Here is a 21404-nt window from a genome sequence, read left to right as displayed (position 1 = left end):
TCTGACTGTAGCAACCGAGAGCAACAGAAGGAGGGGGATAATGTGGTTTAGCTCAGGGCGGGGTGAACTGAGGACAGGGAAGATGGAGAGGGAGAGGAGAAGGAGATTGCATACAGTTTGGGGCATTGTTTGACATGTGCAAGTTCGGCTAGAACATGTATCCTATGTACAGCTGAAGTGAAGTTGGGTCCATATGTTGCAATTATAAGATGATGCAATATTTCAAAAGTGTGCTTCAGATACATCAAACAGAAGCTCCCATCCCACATCCACTCCTGTGCGTCCGAATGTGTGTAGAGAAGAGAAGACGAAGCGGCGTGTGTGTGTGTGTGTGTTTGGGGTTCATTTGTGTGATTGCATCTCTGCAGATGCCTAAAGGAAGCCCCCGGTCTCTCCACAGTCTGTCCTCTGTCAAGGTTTAGTGCAGTGAGATATTTCTCTGCTTGTCTCTCTCCCTGATTCCTCCTCAATATCTCTCTCCCCCAATGAAATAAGGAAATGACTCTCTCTCTTGCTGTCCTGCATGAGTTGACACTTGGCCAGATTCTTTGGTGCAGCAGACTAGCTGAGTCATAAAGGTTTCAGTGCGCCCTGATTTATGGACAGTGATGTGGATGAGGGTGAGGCAGCAGGAAAAACACCGGTGTCAGCTCACTGATCACACGGAGACTGTAGGCACACCAGGACAGGGACGACCTGCTGACTTGAGATAAAGACAAAAAACGCCACTGTAACTCTTTTCTTTATACACTAGACTTCGGTTTAGCCAAGTCAAGAGAATTCTAATGAGGCTTTATTGGCAGATCATGTTGAAAATGTGAAGCTTAATACCTGTCTGATATACTGTTGTCTTGGCATCTTTTGCTGAAAGAACCCGACACAACTCAGTCTTGCTGACTTTGCCGGTTTGCTGCAGCCCATCCCTTCCAGACAATTGTGGACTGACACATCAATATGGATAGAACCACTGGCTCTTTGGCTCACATCATGGATTTAAAGCACTCAGTGAGGACTTGAAGTAAGGCATTTCAAACTGGGTATCGCACATACAGACAGTTGTACAGGCGTGTTTTGGTGAGAGTAAAGCACACAGGTGTTTGCAAAAAAAAAAAAAAAAGCAGAATTTCTACTCCAGTCACTTGTCACATCCTGTCTTCATCAATTTATTGATTAGCTTTTACATTGTTTAGTTTCTTTGCTGGTACAGGGTGCGTATACATGCTGCAAATCACTCAAGTGGATCATACGGAGAATTTGTTCACATGTTGTCGTCATATTTCTTCCAAGAGATTTTCATTTGGTCTGATTTAGAGACATATCTCTGTACATGTAGGGCACTGGAGAAGACTTCCTTCAGCTACAGCTAGCAGGTATTTCTAAAGCATTTTAATTTACAATTTTTTATCTGTTGTTTTTCCAGTTTTCTCTTCAGACTCCACCTCCTCCTGTTTCTCAGTTTCTTCCTCCCCCTTCTCACCCGCTTCATCGCCCTCTTCCTCTTTCAGCTCAGCGTCCTCCACTTCTTGAGGTTGGCTCTCCTCTCCTCCTTCCTCCTCTTCTTTTTCTCCATCCTCTGCCTCACCCTCTTCATTTTCAAAACCACGTGAGGAGGGATGAAAGTTAGAATTCATTTACTACTACACACATGCACATATCAATTAAACTAAATTACCACACTAACCTTCTCCATCTGCTTCTTCCTCTTCCTGTTTTTCCTCCTCCTTTTCTTCCACCTCCGCCTCTTCCTCTCCCTCTTCTCCCTTTTCTCCCTGGTCTTCCTCTGCCTCCCCCTCCTTCTCTTCACCCTGCTGCTCCTCTTCTTCCTCCTTCTCTTCCTCCTCCTTCTCTTGAGCAGGGCTGGCCTCTGCCTGCTGCGCTTGGCTTGCGGATATTGTCTCCTCTGTGGAGAGGGAAGTATACAAGCGGGAGCTCAGCAGATACGGAGCTGCAGAGCTCAGCTGAGACTGCATGGAGAACTGTGTTCTTCCATAGGATGGAGCAGCGTACATGGCCTGGGAGTAAGCGGTGACAGACCCCGGCCTCGCCGCACTGAAACGGTTCTCTTCACCTTCAAGGAGCTTCCTAACAGAGTGAAACACACATCAAAGGTAAATGGGATGCTAAATGATCGGTGGCATTCATTCAAATCCCACAATTACAACAAAACGTACAAAACACTAGAAAGACTCTGTGTGTAAGACTCTCACCTGTAGGCTGCAATTTCAATATCCAAGGCCATCTTCACATTCAAGAGGTCCTGATAATCTTTCAAGTAGCGGGCCATGTCATTCTTGTTTGCCCTCAACTCTTCCTCCAGTTGACTTATTGTATCCTGTATAGAAAAGGTAAAGTGACATTTTAGTGGCACATTATGTGCTGGATGCAGAAAGCATCTCAGCTAATCTTTGGGGTATCACTGCATGCACGACACAGAGATCTTTGCAGCCCTGTTCCCTCATTTCAGTATATTTCTGTTCCTCACCTGCAGTGCAGAGATCTCAACACTCTGTTTCTCCTCCATTTCCTGTAGTTGGTTTTCCAGAGCTTGATTCATCTCATTGCAGGCATCGATCTCCAGCGTCCTGGCTTTGAGGAGCCGGCGGTATTCTCCAGCCTCATCTTTGGCATTACGTGCACTCTCTGTGTTGTGAGCTGTGCCTACTGTCATCACATTCACCTTGTTGCAGAACCATTCTTCGGCTGATTGAAGGTTATGTTGCGCTAGCTTCTCATACTGGGCGCGGATGTCGCGGAGAGCAGCCGATAGGTCAGGTTTGGCGACCTCCATCTCCACCGACACCTCTGCGCTGTATTGTATTTGGGCCTGCAGCTCTGCAATCTCACTCATACAGAGGCGCTTCAGGAAGGCCATCTCATCCAGCAGGGTCCCAACTCTTTTCTCCAGCTCAGCCTGGACCAGGGCAGCTTCGTCTGCTACCTTCCTGGCATCCATGAGCCTTCCCTCTGCTTCCTCTCTGCCGAGCACTTCGTCTTCATAGCGCTTTTGCAGGTTCCTCAACACGTCCTCCAACTCATTCTTGTGGTCCAGGGCTGCTTGCTTCTCATGGCGGGCCTCTTCTATAGCAGCATGGAGCTGGCGGATCTCATGCTCATACAGGGCCCTAAGGTTGGACGGCTCTGTCTGCCTCTGCCTGAGCAGCAGGAGTTCAGTATCCAGCAACTTGTTCTGCTGCTCCAGTTCATGGACCCTCTCAATGAAGCTTGCAAAGCGGTCATTCAGGTCCTGCAGCTCAGCCTTCTCCTGGATCCTTATTGCTTTGAACTCAGAGCTGACCTGGGCTGCTTGGTCAAGGTATAGCTCAGTAGCAGCTGCAGACACTGGAGCAGAAAGCACAGAGGAGTAGCTGGAAGTTGCTCGAGTGTGTGTTGGATAACTTCTGCGTGAAGATGCATAGGAAGTTATTGGGGCAGAGTGGCTGGAGTAGGCATACCTAGATCCTATTCCTCCACCAGCTCCATATCCTGCATTCCGCACAACTACTCTCTTCTTGTAAGTAGAAGGGAAGTAATGGTCAAAGCCGATGGAAGTCATGACTTGAGAGAAGGTCTGCTCTATGTCTAAGAATGTAGCTGGGTGGACTGCACTGTGAATCTGCATTACTCTGGCTTTTATAGAGCCAGTAATGACTGTGACGTAAGCTATTTTTTGCGGGCATGCTGACAGAAGGAATTGATAATGCTGCCAGCCAGCCAGTCTCGGCCGAGGGGGAGATGAGGTGGGGTGAGGATGAGTGTGGGGGGTGGAGGAGGCGGGGATAAACGGTGGAGCAACAAGGGACTGCAACAGACAGGGTCACTGAGGACAAAAACAGTGTACGGTTACTCCTAAAAACTGCAGAAGTTGTTACAATTTGGCACCATAAATCCTGACAAAGACATAATGTATCTGTCATGTAACTGTACAAACTCTTGAAATACTGCCTGAGGGAAGAGGGGAGGAAACTCATCTTTTGGAAAGGATGACACTGCTTTGCACTGTTTTGCATCATCCGTCTGCTGTGTTGGAAGGAATATTCATGATAATATTGTTATGATCACAAGTATCACAATTAAATGTCACGGTAAAGCAAATCAGCTGAAGATCAAACAGTTTAGAAAATCCTGTGATTAAAATACCACCTCCATCTCAGAGAAAACATTTTTCACGATTATAAAATAAAGGTTTGCCCTCTAGTGGTTGTCTGTTTACTGTGCAGGTTACACATTACAAATGCTGACTATAAATGTACAATACAGAGTACGCTGATGTATAAGAAATGATTTATGTGTACCCTTCCTTGTTATCCCCTGATTTAACCTTCATAAACTGTGTATATATAATAAATCTAATGTCTCAGAGACAATAGTAAACTTGTGTCCTGCTGTGGAAATAGTGTAGGCTATAAAATATGCTGTTGCATGATTGCTGCAGCAAACACCCTTGAACAGTGAAAACTGCCCCCCCCCCCCCCCCATACTGACTATATAGGCTGCCGATTTGATCACCTTTACTTTAATAACCGTAACATTATGTGGTTAGGTGGCTTACCATAATTTAAAAGCATACCCACAAATAAAGATAGGATAATATCTACACTTTAAGCTATAATTTAATACAATTTCGACATGTTTTAAAACTTCGTTTCAGAATTGCCAAATGCACATGTCAAAAAGGTTAAAGTTATGTTAAATTGTTGATTTTGTCTATATAATATCAATTCATTTTGCAATCACTAACTTTAAAGCATTTACCATTGTCTCAAATGATATTTCGGTGATATGTGTTGACGGTGTGGTTTCACCCAATATCATACTTTATGATTGGTCCAATGAAAACACCCCCAGTGTATTACCCAATGAGTGACGACTTTACTAATTGGCGGGTAGCAAATGTCATGCTGTGACGCAAACGCTCCTAACGTTAACAACAACAAAGGATGATGAATAAATGAAGTTTCAAACTTGCTTTGTGCTTCATGTCCACTCATGACCTCAGTGTTTCTTTACAGTTCGCTGCCTTGCTGTAGCAATAGTAGCGTTACAAATGCAGTTAAAACGGGAATGAACGGTAAGTCGCCCAGCTTTGCAAGTGATGGTGACCCGGTGAAACACTAACGTTAGCTAACATTAGCTCATATAGCTAATGTGTCTGCTAATATCAGCTAGCATTAGCTGAGGCAATAACGGGAGCTGTTAGTTAGTTGAATTTGCTAGACCGTCTCGAAGATGTATGTACCATTTGCTGCCCAGGGGTCTGGTTGTGTTATTCACAAGTGAAGCTAACCTACACACTTGCTCGGACAAACAGCAGCAATGCCCCACCGCAGAGCTAAGCTAAGCAAGCTAAGTTATTAGTGGCAGTTTGGTAAGGGTAGCGTTAGCTAGTCCGTCCCAAGCCCATCTCGATTAGCAATTATGTCAAGTGATCACATCTGACTATACTAGTGTGCATTGCTCTTCTCTCTGTCGAGTTAGGGTTTATTTAGCCGAGAAGCTCTCTCATACACTCAACATTTTACAAACCGAATGAACAATAGAAAGCTTTTGAAGAACAGACAGTCTCGGTAGAACGAGCCTTTGTCGGTGATTGTCTGGTGATAGGACATAAACATGGTTTTCTCTAATATATATGTTTTTCTTACGTAATGATACATTTGCCTACTTTTACCTTTCTCTCTTTGCTCGATTTCTGTACGTTTCTCAAGAGCCAATCAAAAGCTCCACATCGTGAAGGTCTGCTTTCCACATATTAAAATGGTAAGGCTTTTAATTATTGAGTGCATCCTCAGTGGCTGTTTTGTATCGATGCATCTTGTGATTGTGCAGAGTATTCTGCTCGTATTAGCTCCCCCTCCTGAGTTGTACCTCTGCTTGCTAAAGGGGTTTGTCTCTTTTTCTGTGTTCTCTTCAGATCCGCATAGCAGCACTGAATGCTGCTTCGACAGCTGCAGATGAGTCTCAAGACCCCTTGAGAACTAACAAGAGTCAGACAAAAGAGGCTCAGGTACAGACTATTTGCAGATGAATCAGCAATCAACCTATCCGCTGTTGCTGTCGTTTTCCTCTGTAGACCTAAATAAGTTGTCTGATTTTTCTTTTATTTCTGTCTTCAGGAAGCCGAGGCATTTGCTTTGTATCACAAAGCTTTAGATCTGCAAAAGCATGACAAGTTTGAAGAGTCTGCCAAGGCCTATCATGAGCTTCTCAAAACTCCACTGCTCAAAGAGGTAAAATATCACATGGCATATAGTCCTGTCAAGGTTGTCAAAATGTCTTTGTTAATATGATTGCACAGAACACCCAAACTACTGTGAATCTGGGATGTAATTGAGACCAGCGTAATGCTCTCACATATTCACCGCAATACACCTCATTTGGTCACTCAGGGGGGACTGTATGATATCCGGACATGGCCAGGCTTTATGATGTGAAACACCCTAATTTACCATCGTAATAACAAAATTCCCATTTGTCTAGAGCAATTAAAATACTGATCAGTATTTGTGATTCAGATATTTCCCACACATTGCATATTCATTTCAGGAATTGGTGCTGAAATAGTCTTCACTTGTGAAATCACTTGATTCATTTTGAGTGTTGTAGTGTTTTTCTATATCATGTGAACTGTCTTTTTATGCAAAGTTTGCATAGGTCCACTTGTGCCAAATATTTCTCGAATTTCTCTGCAGTGCTGCACCAACATTCTCTTCTAAAAATTAAAGATTAAAGTGCCAAAAATCAGTTTCGCTTAAAATTTAGCTTAGTGGTAGTACAGACCCTGCTCACGTACAGGAGCTGTGTTATCATTCATACTGCTTGACGGCTTTAAGATGAATCTGCATCACAGTGTTTGGTGCCAAATTTGATGTATCCTCTAATATTTTAGGCCACGCCCTCGGATGATCAGAGAGTGGGTCTCAAGCATCCCGGACTGATGTTGAAATATTCAACTTTTAAAAACTTGGCCAGTATGGCTGCATTGCGGGATGACCTGGAGACTGCTATGGAGTTTTATTTGGAGGTAAAATGATAAAACAGTGCCAGTTTAGTGATTTATTATCATTCTTGGCATTGCACTGCTTTGTGCAGCTAAATGTGGCTTTTTAATACACACACTGTGGTGAGTGTTCATACCATATTTTTTGCTCTGTTGTTTTCTTAGGCAGTAATGTTGGATTCCACTGACGTGAACATGTGGTACAAAATTGGTCAGGTGGCTGTGCGACTGGTGCGCATTCCTCTGGCTCGACATGCCTTTGAGGAGGGATTGCACTGTAACCCCGACCACTGGCCCTGTCTGGACAACCTCATAACTATTCTCTACACACTCAGTGACTACACCTGTACGTAACACATCATCATAAGCTCTTTGCTCTGTATCCTCTCTCATTACCAGTACAAGAGCTGAGTAACTGTCATCTGCTTACATTTTTCCAGGCTGTTTGTACTTCATTGCTAAAGCCCTTGAGAAGGATCATTGTTACACTAAAGGCCTTGTGCTGAAGGAGAAGATCTTTGAGGAGCAGCCCTGTCTGAAAAGGGACACAATGCAGATGTTCTTGAAATGGTGAAACCAGCTCGCTTTTTATTCCTCCACCTGTTTAGAATGTGCTCTAGCTGCAGCTCTATACTTTCACATCGTTGACGAATCTCTGTGGGTCATTTGCAGTGATATGTCTATTCACTATGTGGAAGTGGAGAAAGAGGAACGCCAATCCATTGTGGAAGAGGCGCTGGAGATACGGAAGCGCAGACAGGCTCTCTCTCACTGTGAACCAAAGCCTGACCTTGTCCTGATTCAGCCCATCCGCTGCCTCTCGTGAGTGCTATGCTGCTGTGTCTCTGTGAATTGTTTTGTTTTTCCTGTCTGGGCGATTTAGTTTAAATTTGCTTGTTATGTTATTTGTCTTTCTGACGATAGATCAATTAATACTGCTCAGCCTTCTTGCTAAGGTAGAAAATGCAGAAATGGGATATAATGCACTGAAATTCTTGTTTGAACTCCACTGACATTGAATTGTTTTGTTAACCTTTTCCCCTGAGGGTTGTACTATCTGGTTTTGCCTGTAGTTTTTTGAGCTATAAATGAACTCTTGTGTTTGTTTCTCAGATGGAAGCATGTGGGAGAAAGCCTTCTTGCAATGTACAAACATCAGACCACATGTGAGCCACCACGCCCCAGTCTTGGCCGCAGAATTGACTTGTCAGAGTACCGTGATCCAAACTTCCTCCAGAACCTCCCCCAGCCCAGCAGCCCTGTCAGTATGGGCCAGACCACCGTGCTGAGCAGCAGCCCCAGCTCATCCCTGCCACCAATGGCCCTCCCTGAGCCAGCAGTGCTGCCCCAACCCAGCACTCAACCTCAGATTACCCCCAGCCAGACCACCGTGGAGGTCACCACTTCTGCTCCCCCTGTCGGTTAGTTCTTTATAAAGACAAATTTCTCTTTTGCCTGCCTACATATGATAATAAATAATAATTTGGTAAGATTGAATGTTTGGTTTCAGTTTATGCTACTGTACGTCCACAGCTACAGCAATGGACGTTTCACTGACAGATAAAGTGAAGAAAGCTCCCAAAAGGAAACGTGGCGTGGAAGATAGTGGGGAGACAGCCAAGCGACGCTCTGCACGTGTTCGAAACACCAAATGCAAGAAGGAGGAGAAGATTGATTTTCAGGAGCTGCTTTTTAAATACCTTCCTTCCAGGTAGCTTACACCGAACCTCATATATAATACATCGATAGATAGCTCCTTTATAGTTCTGTTGATAACAACTATTTTGCTCGTTGGTCTTAGGCTAAAGAAATTTGATCCTGATAATGATGATGAGAGTCTGAGTAATCTTGAGACACAGTGTGATGGGAAGGAGAACATACAGCCTCTACATGGGAGTTGCTTACTTGTTGACTCAGTGGAATACATGGAGTCTGGTATGTAGTGCATCGTGGGTTTGTATTTATACACTGTTGTGTCAAGTTTCTGTCATATTAACAAACTGCACATTCCCTTCTGTAGAGAAACAGGATGTCCACAACTTCCTGCTCAATAATATGACCAATGGTGGTATACTGGACCTGATGATGCGCTATCTGAAAGCAGTGGGTCAGAAGTTCCTGGAGCAGTGGCCTCGGGGGCTGACTGCTGTGGTACTGGAGGTCTATCAGACCTGGAGAAAGCACAGCAGTGGTCTTCCTAACCCTTTGCTCCGGGACTGCAGCAACCAACACATCCGGGTAAATGACAAGAAAACTGGTTAATGTATTTAACTTGAATTAGTTTGCTGATGTTAGTGGTTTTTCTGCTGACTGCAGGTTTACATTTTCTTAAATTGGAACCAGCGACATAACCATAGTTTTTCATCAGAATTATATTTATTCACCTGCAATGATCTCTAATAAGTGTTTATATCTACTGCATGTCCAGGAAATGATGGCAATGAGTTTAGCTTGTATGGAGTTGCAGTTGGAGCAATGGTTACACAACAAAGGGAAAACTGGTAAGTATCAGTGAGCTACCCCTCATCCTTTCTGATTGAATCTTAACAGTCCTTGGTTGATTGATGCATTACAGTACTGTGCTGCAGTATTATGTAACCCAGATTGGTGCTACAATGTCTGTTAGTTTTTCTGCATGTGATATGTCATATATGATAAATGTAATTTTAGCTTTTTTAAAAAGGCGACTGATTGGCCTAAAGGGGGCACTGCAATTACAGTTCTGAACATTAGGATTTGTTAAATGTTGGAAAGTCATTTGTGGGGAGCAACATGCATACACTTTTTCCTTGTCTAGTGTCTCCAAGAAGAAGCAGCATTGGTCCTGGCAATGATGCAGCTGACTCAGAATTCCCCGGGCAGCACTTCCAGGGCGATCTGTTACTGCTGGCCTTGGGGTCGTCCCAAAGAGACCTGTTTGAGGATGATTGGCAGGATGTCATGGTGCGTGTCTACTGGCTCAAGGCACGATTCTTGGCTCTGCAGGTAAAGTCTATGTTTTGTTGTTTGTTTTGTGCTTGACTTTTGATTGTACAAGTCCTTTTCACTCAGCTCAGCCAGATGTGGCTTGTAAGTCAGTCTTTCTTGTCTTTTGTCAGGGAGACATGGAGTTGGCCCTGGAGAGCTATGATGTCTGTGTAGGCCTGTTGCAGAGCAAACCAAAGACCCCCGAAGGGAAACATTACATTACCATCAACCTGCCTAATCTACGTGTAGATGCAGCAATCTCTGTGGAGGAGGTCAGTGCACTTGCTGATAAAACGTTTTCCTTTTATCAATATAACCTATTATTTTCTAACATATTATATTTAATCTTTTAGATTCAATTTCCTTAATGTTTCCATGAGTTATGAAAAGAACATGTTGCCAGTCCATATTTGAATTACCAGAATGTGTGATATCTGAAGTAGCAAAAATAACTCATAAACAACACAGCTGTTCTCTTGATCTTTTACGTATTTTTTTTAATAATAGTAAATGACAAGAAGCACAACTGTTAGCAAGTCCCTCAAAGCGCTCACAGCTGTTTTGACTGTGGGTTTCTTTTGGGTTTCCTCTATCCCCATGGACAGATTGACAAGAAGCTGAAGTCTCTGGAGCGTTGTCAGTCTTTGGAGGAGATCCAGCGTCTCTTTGAGTCTGCAGACTTTGAGTCAGTTGTGCGCCTGCTGCAGCCCACTCTTAATTACGGCAGCAGGAGTAAACCTCTGGAGTTTGTGAGCTCAGCACCAGAACGGCCTGCTCAGCTGATGCTACTGCAGGTTAGATATGCTGCCACGATATCGATTTGAATCTAAATGTCTTTTGAAATGTGTGATGGTTGACATTTCTTATTCTCTGAACTCTCTGGCTTAGAGCTCGTTGTTGAAGCTGCAGGACCACCAGCAGTGTTTGGAGTACAGCGAGCTGGCTCTGAATGAAGCCCTGCAGCAGCTCAACTCTGCTCCAAACAGCTCTCCTCCTAGTAAGGAGGAGTGGGTCAGCACCATTGGAAAGTTGCTGGATGGCATCGAGGTCTGCTTCACCAAAGACTCTCAGCTTCTAAGCAATTTCCCCCACCTCTCTAGTATGGCTCGACTGGCAAACAACCTAATTCAGGTTAGAAGGAAGTTGAAGACAACACGGGTTTTCCTAAAGAAACAGCTAAACTGATACTATAATAAGAAACTGATATGCCTTTGTGGGATTGTTAATGTATTGTGTGGTTGATGTTGTGTTTCCAGCTGATTGATCTTAGCATGAACATTTCCGACGATCCCAAAGAGCCTTATTTCTTCTCGGTTCTGCCTTGGATGATCCTGTATCGCATCATCAAACATGAGGAGGCTGCTTTTGACTGTATGCTTCGACAGCATATGTCTGTAGGGGATGATGAAGGTTTGTTGACTTGTTTTCATGCCTTCAGTTTTCCCTTGGTAGTTGTTACACGGAGTGACCCTGTCAAGTCTCATTTTCAGATGACTCAGACACTCCCATGCTGCCCTCCTCCCTGATGCTTCTGAACACAGCCCATGAGTATCTTGGCCGTCGCTCCCTGTGCTGCAACTCAGATGGTGCACTCCTCAAGTTCTATGTAAGTTTGTTTGTACACATCTCTCTGCACATACTGTATTCTGACCGAAGTGATATGTGAATGTAAAGCTTACATATATGCCTTTTTAATTTGAAAAGAACTTCAATTGAGTGTATTGTATCTGTATCTGCTGTGGATTCCTGCTATTGAATATTTACATAAATCAACTGTAGACCTGACGTGTTTCTTTGACTAAATGTATTTGTATGGACCATTTGAACAGTTTGACAGTGCGTTATTATTATGTTTGGTGTAGGTTCAAGTTTTGGAAAAAGAGCTTGTAGCCTCTTCCAACAAAGACTCTCATCCCTACAAAGAGGAGTTGGAGATGGCCTTGGAACAGTGCTTCTTCTGCCTATATGCCTACCCCAGTAAGAAGAGCAAGACCCGCTACCTTGAGGACCACTCATCTCCACAGGTCACTCACTCACATGCTTCTAAAAGTCTCTCAGGTCATGCCTTTGATTAAGCGTATTGTAATATGTTGCATGAACTTGAAGTGACTCTGTAACTAAACTGATTAACTTCTGATTAGCAAAGTACAAAAGTCAATCTCAGCTAAGATTGCTTGTCCTATTTTTAACCATTATATTATGTAATTGAAAATGTAAAACAAAAGACTCCAAATGTGGCTGAGCTGGTATTTAGATAAAAAATGGTGTTGAAGAGGCGGTGAAATAGTGAAGAGGTGGTGAAAATGGCTCAAGGCTTTGACTTATTGGTATGATTTCTCACCTGTATTGGCAAACGTACATAAACAGAGTGTTTGAACAGGGGCAGGCTGCCAATGACGCAAACATGTGCCCTCATTAACTCTCACAACACAGTGAAAGCTTTATCCATTAATGTTGTTTTGTCGGCTTGCAAGGTACTCGTGTCTGGTATCATTTAAATAAATGGAGGCCGAGAAATAGCATTAATGGCATAATAGCATTAATTCACTGAATGAGGGGGGAGGGGGCAATAACTCTGATAATATTGTGAGAATTTAACCACTAGAGTGACTCTTGGCACAGAGAAGTTTTGTGGATACAGCCCCTGGTCTCTTATATTTTTGTAATGCACGTGTCCAGCCACCAGGTGGGTGTCATTCCCACAACTGTGACCCAGTGCATATAGATGACTGGCACTCTGACTGTAATTATACAATAGCACAGTGCAAGAGAGTCCCCAGGAGACCTCGATGCCACCAATTTTCTCTGGAGCTGTGTGTGACTCTCTAATACAATGGACTATGACACTAATGTTTCCTGTGGAATGAATCTGTGTTTTGCAGGTTGAGCTGCTGTGGTGCGATACCCTCTTCATGTTCCAGTACTTCAAACCAAAGTCACTGCCCGAATTTGACAGCTATAAGACGAGCACAGTGTCTGCAGAATTGGCCAATCTGCTAAGGAGGTTTGCTGGCATCGCACCCCCAAGTGACACCCCCATCCTCACCATGGATGAAGTGGCAGCCTACATTGAGGGCACGGCAGAAAAGGTCAGTTGGTGGGCCCACACTGAATGCGAAGAACACCAGTGAGTCAGACATGCTAAACAGTTTTAAGTCTTGCTCTGCCTTTATGTCACTCTCTTATCTTCATTTACAGGTTTGTCACTGAGAAACCTGATGATTCAAATGTTGAATTTTGATCTCTCTCTCTCTCTCTCTCTCTCTCTCTCTCTCTCTCTCTCTCCCTCTCTCTCTCTCTCTAAGGCCCCATGCCTTCCTGAGGGTAGTGCTCCTGCACCTCCAATCATTAATGAGATCTACTACCTGCTGGCTGATTACCATTTCAAGAACAAAGAGCAGTCCAAAGCCATCAAGTTTTATATGCATGACATATGCGTGTGTCCCAACAGGTAGCTCATTTCTCCACACTAGTGTCAATGCTAGTGCACATTACAAAACATATTTTTTGTAATTTTACAAGGTAAACTTTTTGTGTGTATGAATACTGGCAATTAAGTGTTAATGTGTAGGGTTTGTTTACTTGTATTTTGCAGCAATCCATCAAGTGCAGTGACTTTACTAGAAACATGTATCTTTCCTCAGGTTTGACTCCTGGGCAGGCATGGCTTTAGCTCGGGCCAGCCGTATCCAGGAAAAGCTCAACTCCAATGAGCTGAAAAGTGACGTTCCTATATGGAAACACTCCCAGGCAGTGCTGAACTGCTTTAAGAGGGCCCTGGAGATAGACAGCTCCAACCTGTCTCTGTGGATCGAGTACGGTACCATATCATATGCGCTGCATTCGTTTGCTTCGCGGCAGCTCAAGCAGTGGCGCAACGAGCTCCCCCCAGAGGTGGTTAAACAGGTGAGGTTAACATGTGCCTCATGAGCAGAGTTATCTTGTTGCTCATCTGTATTCCCTGCCAGTTTACGTTAAGTCCGCTTTTGTGTCAGGTTTTCAATGTGTGAGCTAAACAGATGTCACATCCTGTCACTTTTGCTTATGCCACATGTGAATTCATTGTAGAGTAAATTGATCTGTTGCCTTGACCTAAATTACTCATGAAGGCTCCGCTGTGTGTCTGTGTGTGTGTTGTTTCAGATGGAAGAAAGGAGAGATTCCATGTTGGAGACGGCGTTCCAGTGTTTCCAGGGTGCTTCCCGCTGTGAGTGTGACAGTGATGAAGAAGAATGGCTCATTCACTACATGCTGGGGAAGATAGCAGAGAAACGCAAACAGACCTCAGTGGAATATCTGCAGTTTTACAAAAAGGTAAACAACTACAACAGGTTGTAGATTCAAGTTTTACATGACAATCATCCCATGAATTTGTTCATTGATTTATGTTTAGTAATGAACGTTGTTGTTGAGGTTTTGATTTTCAAATGAATCCATTTCCTGAAGGTTGAAATCTTGATTAAACACCATATTTTTTAGTTATCTGAAATTTTTAATTGTTCTAATTGTATTTCTGAGTACATCAGTGTAATGGACAAAAAATGATAGAAGTCAGTGAAGTAAGTTGGGAAATTTTCAATATAGTTGTCATGATGGTAAAAACCAGGGAAATGAAAACTTTAGTTGACAGTAATTGGAATAATCCTTCGGTACTAAATTGATTGCAGACATTTTTCTTGTTCTCCCTGGAGTTGTTTCATAATCCGCCTACAGAAACAAAGATCGCTGCCCTTCCACCCTCGCAAGATGTTTGTTTTTCCTAGAGAGAACAATGTATGGAGTTAGTCATAGCTCTGTTGTTCTGATTAGATCAGTGGAGGCAGATGAACCTTGTATGAAACACAGTCATGGAGGTCAGCAGAGGATGAGGGGGGCAGTGTGAACACAGTGAACCCGGATCCCAGCACACATGGCTGTCTTCTACTCCTTATTGCACTCCTTACCTCCATTTTACCTGTTCATTTATATTGCTAGATGATTGTGTTGGGTTGGTGACTCTCTCTTCTTTATATTTATAGGCAGCACACTATTTGCATGAAGAAGCTGCCAGGTACCCCCGGAAAATCCATTATCATAATCCTCCCGACCTGGCCATGGAGGCCCTAGAGGTAAACTACCTGTGGCTGGTAGCTCATATAGTTTCTAGCTGTGTCACATTGATTGTGTTATGTAAGATAATGGTCTGAAAGCATTCACATTTAAAGACATTAAACTTCTTTTTTTTTTTCCCCAAACCTCTTTCTTCTAGTTGCATTTCCGTCTCAGTGCCACCATCTTAAAACTACTAGAGGCTAATGAGCCTGGTCTGGAACACGAGCTCTTGTTCAGTTTGCTGGTTGAGGCTGCTACCGGGCCGTTTGCCAGGGGGGAAGAGAAGAGTATGCCAAGCATGCCTAGGTCCCATGAAAAGTAAGTTACAGAAATATAACCCTGCAGGAATTCCGAACAACAATTCAGTCATATGGCTGAACATTCATTCTCAACGTTGTTCTTGATTCATTGCAGGGAGAAACCCCCCTCCATGATGGATGAAGACTTTAATTGCTCGTCAGTTTGCATAGGGAACGCCCACAGCTCCTCCCTTCCATCAGCTGCCACTCCAGGTCTGACTTCCCCTCCTTACGTGGCCACGCCATTTGACCATGATTACGCCAAACGCAAAACACTCCGACGGCAACAGTGGCAGCAGCAGCGGCATGAGGAGCAGCAGGCTGATGGTACAGTCCCAGTCCTAGACACTGTCTCTGGGGTTGGGCTCTTTGCCCTTTCTGCACTGGGACAGGAAGCCCACTGGGGAGTGCTCAGATTGCTAATCACCATGCTTAATGGCTTTGGTTTCAGTTACAATGATCCCCATGCACTGGGTGATTGGGATGTGGTGAAATGGGCAATATGGCTACTGATTATTTGACTAATTTGCTATGCCTGACAAAGCAGCAGTGTTGAAACAAATGGATTTGAAGATTGAGTTTTGCAGAGAGCATTAAGGCCTCTGTGTGTGTGTGTGTACGTGTGTATGTGTGTGTGTGTGTGTGTGTGTGTGCTGAAATAACATCAATTTCTCTTGGCTGCTTTATTGTTGGTCTTCTTTTCTTTCTTTTCTTTTCATCTTGCATCTCCTAATATTTTTTACAATTGTTGCTTTTTTGTAACTTCCTTAAGCCTATAACACCATGGAGACATCTGTTCAGTATTGCAGGCTTGTGTGTTTTTTAGCCTCAATCAGCTGCTGTCGACTGGTACCACACCACAAGAGCTGCAAATTCTCAATGATCCTGATTGTTGCTTCACTGTGTGTTTAGCACAGTTGGTTAAACAGAGTGGTTTGCATTGTCAGAGATCCCAGATGCTAATCCAGAGGGCTTTGCCAATAATAACCAAGTCTTGATTACAGTGGTTACATATTTATCGGCAAGCACCTCCCTTGTTATTATAACCTTTATAACCCAAGTAATTTATTGAGATTAAGATCTCTTTTATAGGAGAAGAAATGGAAACCCAAACAAGACACACAACAAGCTAACCACACACAAGTTTTAACGTCCCTAGTAATTAAATCCATCTATATGGTGAAAAGTAATGAAAGTTCCCAAGGACAGTATTTACCTGTTGGGTGTCAATTATAGTGTGTGTGTGTGTGTGAGAGAGTGTGTGTCTCCTTCAAAAGAGATCCTAATCTCAATAAATTACCTGGTTAAGTGAAGGTTTTAATAATACGGTATGATACGTATTTTTCTCATGAAGCTGGATATGAAAGAACATTTTTTTTTTGAAAAACAGACTTGATAGTTATGTACAGCAATGTGTTTTAGATGTACATTATTGCTTTCACTAATGTGCACCTAGTACATCATTGTGTGTGCAATCAACATAATAACTGACCTTTTTGATTTATGCAAATTAACCAGTTATGTAAGTATGTGGTGTTGCAGTCATAATTGCCTTTGTTTGAATTTCAGAGAAGACACTTTAAGTGTGCCTGAGAAAGGTTTTGGTGTTGTGTCACCAAGATGTCAGAATTAACAGAAAACAGCCACATACTTACACATTGAGCGTATGATGGAGTTAAAGCAGCCTGGATTTCAATTTCAGGAATTGGAGCCAACATTGTCATTTATTGTAACTCTGCGCAGGGTATTATGAAACGGAAGCCGAAATGCTGTTTGGGGAAAACAGTCATGGCCATTCTTTCCATATGACAAAAGCAGTGACATCTGTTCACCCTCCCCATGTGTCATGTTTAGCTTGAATGTGCAAATAACGCAGCCATATTGCCCATGTTGCCAGTTTTGTCACCCTTTCCAGATTCCTTCCTACCTACCTACCTGCCTGCTACCTCTTTGCCTGCTTGCTTTTACCACCTGCTTTGCCATTGATATGCATGTAGTTCTAATGGGGTGAATGTCTTCACGACTGGACAGTCAGTCCTTTATCACACTTTCACTAAATTGTCTGGTGTTGTCATGTGGTCATATTTTGTTTGAGTTTGGTGTGGACTTAATTTGACAGAAAGCTAAACTCCCTGGAGATATTTCAAAAATCCCACGTGAGTCATGTGTTTGCTATTTTCCACTAATTGGATATAATTTCCAATTATGGCCAATTAGTGTGAAAATGCCAAGTCAGGAAGAATGTGGCAGGCCCGTTGTTGGCACTCAACTCTGAGACTGCACATGTTTGCTTGTAGGTGTCCAGTTTTTCTGGCTTGAGTCCTGCTTAAAGCACATCAAGGTGACGACTTTGGGGCCTGATTCAGACATTCAGCCTTTAATCATTATCTGGGAAAATGCTCCTCTTTATCGTATTATATTCTTTCTGGATTTGTACTGTGTGTTTTCTTTATGTTACTTCTCTATTGACAGTAAAATAGGAGATCAGTTATGTGTCTTAAACTGCATTGCTGACGAGGCAGCTCTAGGTTTTATCCATTGATCATATCACAGGCCTTATCTTTAAGTTTAGGAGGAAGAAATTGATCTTCAGAAATACTGAAATTTGTAAGACCGTTGAAATACTATCAAAACACTTGCACTGCACATTTTGTGCGTTCTCACAGATATTTGTGTCTGAATCAGGTTCTACACTTTCAAAGGGAGTGGCATTAAATCTGTACTCGGTTGTCAAGAAAGGTAAAGGGTTTTTTTGTTTTCGTTTTTTTTGTTTTAGGAAAATTGCAGATTTAAAAATATATATATATACATTTCGAGATACAGCTTTTCTTGATTCTATTTTAAAACCAGCTCCCCATATCTTCAACAGCCTCACCAGAGTTTGACCATGATTACTGCCTGCCCAGGTCTCCAATGTGGCTGGCTTCTCTGAATGGTACTGCTCTTCAAACCCACCCAAATCTTTAAGAGGAGATGTTTTTAATCCAGAACAGAGTGCATTCTTGTAGGAAGCACTGAATACACAGTTGGTTGTCTGCTTACATACATACATCAGTACCACAGTACCTTGGCTGTTAACTCATGACTGTGAATCTTTTGAAAAGTCCCTTGTGTGCATTATTCACTGAAATAGCAAAAGCTTGTTGCCCTTCTGATTCTGTTATTTACAGTTCCCTGCCAAGGACCTTTTTTTGCTGAGGCTGCACAACATGGCAATTAAGAGGAATGCTGGCATTTTGGTTTTGGACCACTTACAAAAACAAACCATTTCTCCTTTTTATAACAATGTGTCATTAGGGATGCACTAATAAGGATTTGTGGCTCATGACCTATTTTTGTTTCATAATTGTACTTATTTCTTTTCCCCCCTCATTATTACAACAGGGAATGTTTGGCATTTAAAAACAAGTCACCAACCAACAGCTTGAAAAAGGCCTACACAGCATGCTGTTAAAGTATGCAATTACATATTTTGGATAATTGGCATTGAAATTCATACAGTACAGTAATCTCAATTTCTTGACCAATGAAAAATTAACCAGCCTGAAATTGCAGTATGATCAATATCGTATGATCGTATTGTGTATTGATTTATCCATCACATCCCCAAAGGCTGAAGTCGTTTGTCTTGATCTGGGTCCACGCAACTGGCGGCATGACCCATGGTGTTTTTTGTTTTGGCAGAGCGCAGTCAGGACAGCGAGGTGGTGATGCTCTCTGACTCCAACTCCACCCAGGATGCCTTCACAGATCCCACCAGCTCACAAGACAGCAGCCACAAACCTGCCTCTGGGAAAGCCAGTTCATCGTCATCAGAAAGTACAACCCCTGTGAAGGACGGGCAGTCCGTGTCAGAGGACACAGGTACACTTGGATTGAAATGACAGATCTTTGCTGGCTGTGTTTACCTGTACCATTACATTGTTTCAGCACAAAGTATTTAAATTTGCACAAAAACCTATAGTCAGATGTGGTGTCTTGTTTACATGCTCCACATTAAACAATCAGATAAACTGATCTAACATGCAAAACTTTGAGTTCAAGTCCTGAAGTCTTTGATCTAAACCCTACTTTAGCATCACATGGAGAACATTCTGGCATCCAGACAGAAGAAAAAGTTATCCAGGAAGTAGTAGAAGCTGTGGTGATGACACTCCCTGAGGCTTCAGCCCCCAAGGTCTCTGTGGACCCTTGTCCTCATCCTCTTCCTGTCCCAGCTACTCCTCCAAAGCCAACCGCCTCTCAACAGGCCACTCCTCAAACCCCAGCCAGTGAGGGAAAGAGGAAGCCAGAGCCCCCCGCTGAAGTGATCGAGGTGCCCAAGGCCCTGCCTACAGAACGTGCCGACCAGAGGCGAATGCTGGTGGAAATGTGCGTCCGCGCTCTCTTCCTCTGCCTCGGCCGCTTCCCTCAGCACTACAAGAGCCTCTACCGCTTGGCCTTCTTCTACAGCAACAGCAAGACCCATCAGGTCAGTCCGCCCCTGTTAACTTATGGCACTAGACCATTCTCATTGCATTTCAAAGGCCAAGCCATCCATTAAAGCTAAGCCTTACACCTATAATCAGTATCTCCTGTCATTAATGGTGACATTTACAGAAGATGGGGCTTGCTAAGAATTCTTTCAATTCCCTCGAAAGTCACATGGACCTCTTGCAATTCTTATTTCGCTGACAATTGTATCAGAGCTGCGATGGTTTTGTTTTTTCCCCTTGGATTTTCTTGTGGGTCTGTGAGCTCGGCAGTGATACACGAGTTGCTGAAACAGCCTGTGTTGGCTATAAGGCTCTGTGGGCAGAGGTGTGCGTGGGTGGTAGCGCAGTGCTCTCTCAGCCAGTTTGGCACAGGGCGGTTGCGTTGTGCTTCACTGTGGTGGCATCCTTCTGTCAGCACTCCGTTTGTCAAACCTTTTTAATACAGCCTTTGTACTTTCTACTCAGTAAGGGTGAATCGGCTATGGAAAGGTCCCTGCTCTTTCATATTTTATGTTTTGTAACATGCTCATTTGACCTCAGAGTACTGTATGTGCAGCGTCATGAGTTTCATGACTCCCAGCAGTAGTGTCTTCGTAATTTGCTACAACACTGAGGAAATCTTACATTTTTTGTCTTATTCATTTTAGTGCATGTGACTCTTAATAATAGCAATAAAGATTATTTCCTTGAGGCTTAAATGTACAATAACCTTTGACTGAGGCTTACACTGGTGATAAGGTTTCCCCCTTTGGTTTTTGCCTCCAGTGGAGTTATCAGCAGCCTGGATGAAAGCAAATGCACCCTGGCAGTGACTAGATGACACAGTCAGTTGATGTGATGCTGTTGACACAGGTTGCTTAGCTGCCCTCACAACCCGACACATCCAGTGTTAAAAGCCTCTGTGCCCCCTTTGTTCTCAGGAAAACTGCTCCACTCACATTGACTGGCCAGCTTTATCCTCACTCCAAAGATGGAAGGAGAGGGAGCCTGTAATTTCATGCTATAGGCTACTGGGTTTGTGAAAGATAACATGAAGTGGCGTTAGCTTGCTATCTTTTCCAACAGGGCACTGGTGTAGACACTGATTTGTGAGTCATCACACTGTGAAAAGCGGCCTGCATTTTCCTGATTACAATTTTCTCCTTAGCAGATATTAAATACTACATGCTAAGATACATCTTGTTGTTTGTCACTTCTGTCAATCTCTTCTGATGGAGGGGTATCCCCTTGGTTTCCTCATTAAGAAGTGAAGAAGAAAATGTACATACAAATGTATATGTCTTTTTTTTTCTCATTTATTTATTTATTTCCCGCCACAGAACCTACAGTGGGCCCGAGATGTGTTGCTAGGAAGCAGTGTCCCATGGCAACAGCTGAAGCACATGCCAGCACAAGGACTTTTCTGTGAAAGAAACAAGACAAACCTCTTCAATGTAAGTCAGAGTTCACCATGCCGGCATGTTTTTTTTCCTCCTCTCCGTCTCATTATGTCACCACACATTGCTTAATACGTTTTGGAGACACCTGTCATCACTGGATGGATTGGTGTTTCATTATAGTAACGCCAAAAAACGT

General features: G+C 43.2%; 2 protein-coding genes across 2 annotated transcripts in view; one reads left to right on the top strand and one right to left on the bottom strand.

Annotated features, from left to right (window-relative positions):
• Positions 1-1391: 1391 nt before the first annotated feature.
• Positions 1392-3553, bottom strand: LOC139283819 (neurofilament light polypeptide-like). The gene is made up of 4 exons (XM_070903859.1): positions 2483-3553; positions 2208-2332; positions 1682-2082; positions 1392-1585 (listed from the first exon to the last, which is right to left on the bottom strand). The coding sequence occupies exons 1-4, from the start codon at positions 3551-3553 to the stop codon at positions 1392-1394; spliced, it is 1791 nt and encodes a 596-aa protein (XP_070759960.1).
• Positions 3554-4942: 1389 nt separating this feature from the next.
• The window catches only part of cabin1 (calcineurin binding protein 1), a 35151-nt gene continuing 18689 nt past the window's right edge, over positions 4943-21404 (top strand). Inside the window, exons 1-31 of the mRNA XM_070904233.1 lie at positions 4943-5068; positions 5706-5757; positions 5912-6004; positions 6114-6227; positions 6887-7021; positions 7163-7343; positions 7438-7567; positions 7670-7819; positions 8111-8418; positions 8531-8708; positions 8799-8932; positions 9018-9235; positions 9426-9498; positions 9795-9982; positions 10096-10236; positions 10570-10758; positions 10853-11095; positions 11221-11374; positions 11455-11570; positions 11827-11988; positions 12847-13053; positions 13270-13415; positions 13609-13870; positions 14108-14278; positions 14983-15072; positions 15213-15373; positions 15470-15681; positions 18224-18289; positions 19039-19218; positions 19431-19825; positions 21149-21262. Of these exons, the coding sequence (XP_070760334.1) occupies positions 5755-5757; positions 5912-6004; positions 6114-6227; positions 6887-7021; positions 7163-7343; positions 7438-7567; positions 7670-7819; positions 8111-8418; positions 8531-8708; positions 8799-8932; positions 9018-9235; positions 9426-9498; positions 9795-9982; positions 10096-10236; positions 10570-10758; positions 10853-11095; positions 11221-11374; positions 11455-11570; positions 11827-11988; positions 12847-13053; positions 13270-13415; positions 13609-13870; positions 14108-14278; positions 14983-15072; positions 15213-15373; positions 15470-15681; positions 18224-18289; positions 19039-19218; positions 19431-19825; positions 21149-21262 (4914 nt within the window). The 5' untranslated portion in view covers positions 4943-5068; positions 5706-5754. The remainder of the gene's footprint in view (positions 5069-5705; positions 5758-5911; positions 6005-6113; positions 6228-6886; positions 7022-7162; positions 7344-7437; positions 7568-7669; positions 7820-8110; positions 8419-8530; positions 8709-8798; positions 8933-9017; positions 9236-9425; positions 9499-9794; positions 9983-10095; positions 10237-10569; positions 10759-10852; positions 11096-11220; positions 11375-11454; positions 11571-11826; positions 11989-12846; positions 13054-13269; positions 13416-13608; positions 13871-14107; positions 14279-14982; positions 15073-15212; positions 15374-15469; positions 15682-18223; positions 18290-19038; positions 19219-19430; positions 19826-21148; positions 21263-21404) is intronic.

This window comes from Enoplosus armatus, chromosome 4, assembly GCF_043641665.1.
Source record: "Enoplosus armatus isolate fEnoArm2 chromosome 4, fEnoArm2.hap1, whole genome shotgun sequence".
NCBI classification, from domain to species: domain Eukaryota; kingdom Metazoa; phylum Chordata; class Actinopteri; order Centrarchiformes; family Enoplosidae; genus Enoplosus; species Enoplosus armatus.
Note: the sequence above shows the minus strand (reverse complement) of the source record. Positions and strands in the feature narration are given on the sequence as shown.

What these genes read in the sequence shown, in the direction of transcription:
- LOC139283819 (XM_070903859.1), bottom strand. Translation starts at nt 3,553, where the DNA reads ATGACTTCCATCGGCTTTGACCATTACTTCCCTTCTACTTACAAGAAG. An exon ending in TTGAGATCTCTGCACTGCAG is followed by an intron (nt 2,333 to 2,482) that starts GTGAGGAACAGA and finishes TTTTCTATACAG; the next exon opens with GATACAATAAGTCAACTGGA. An exon ending in GGAAGAAGCAGATGGAGAAG is followed by an intron (nt 1,586 to 1,681) that starts GTTAGTGTGGTA and finishes TTGAAAATGAAG; the next exon opens with AGGGTGAGGCAGAGGATGGA.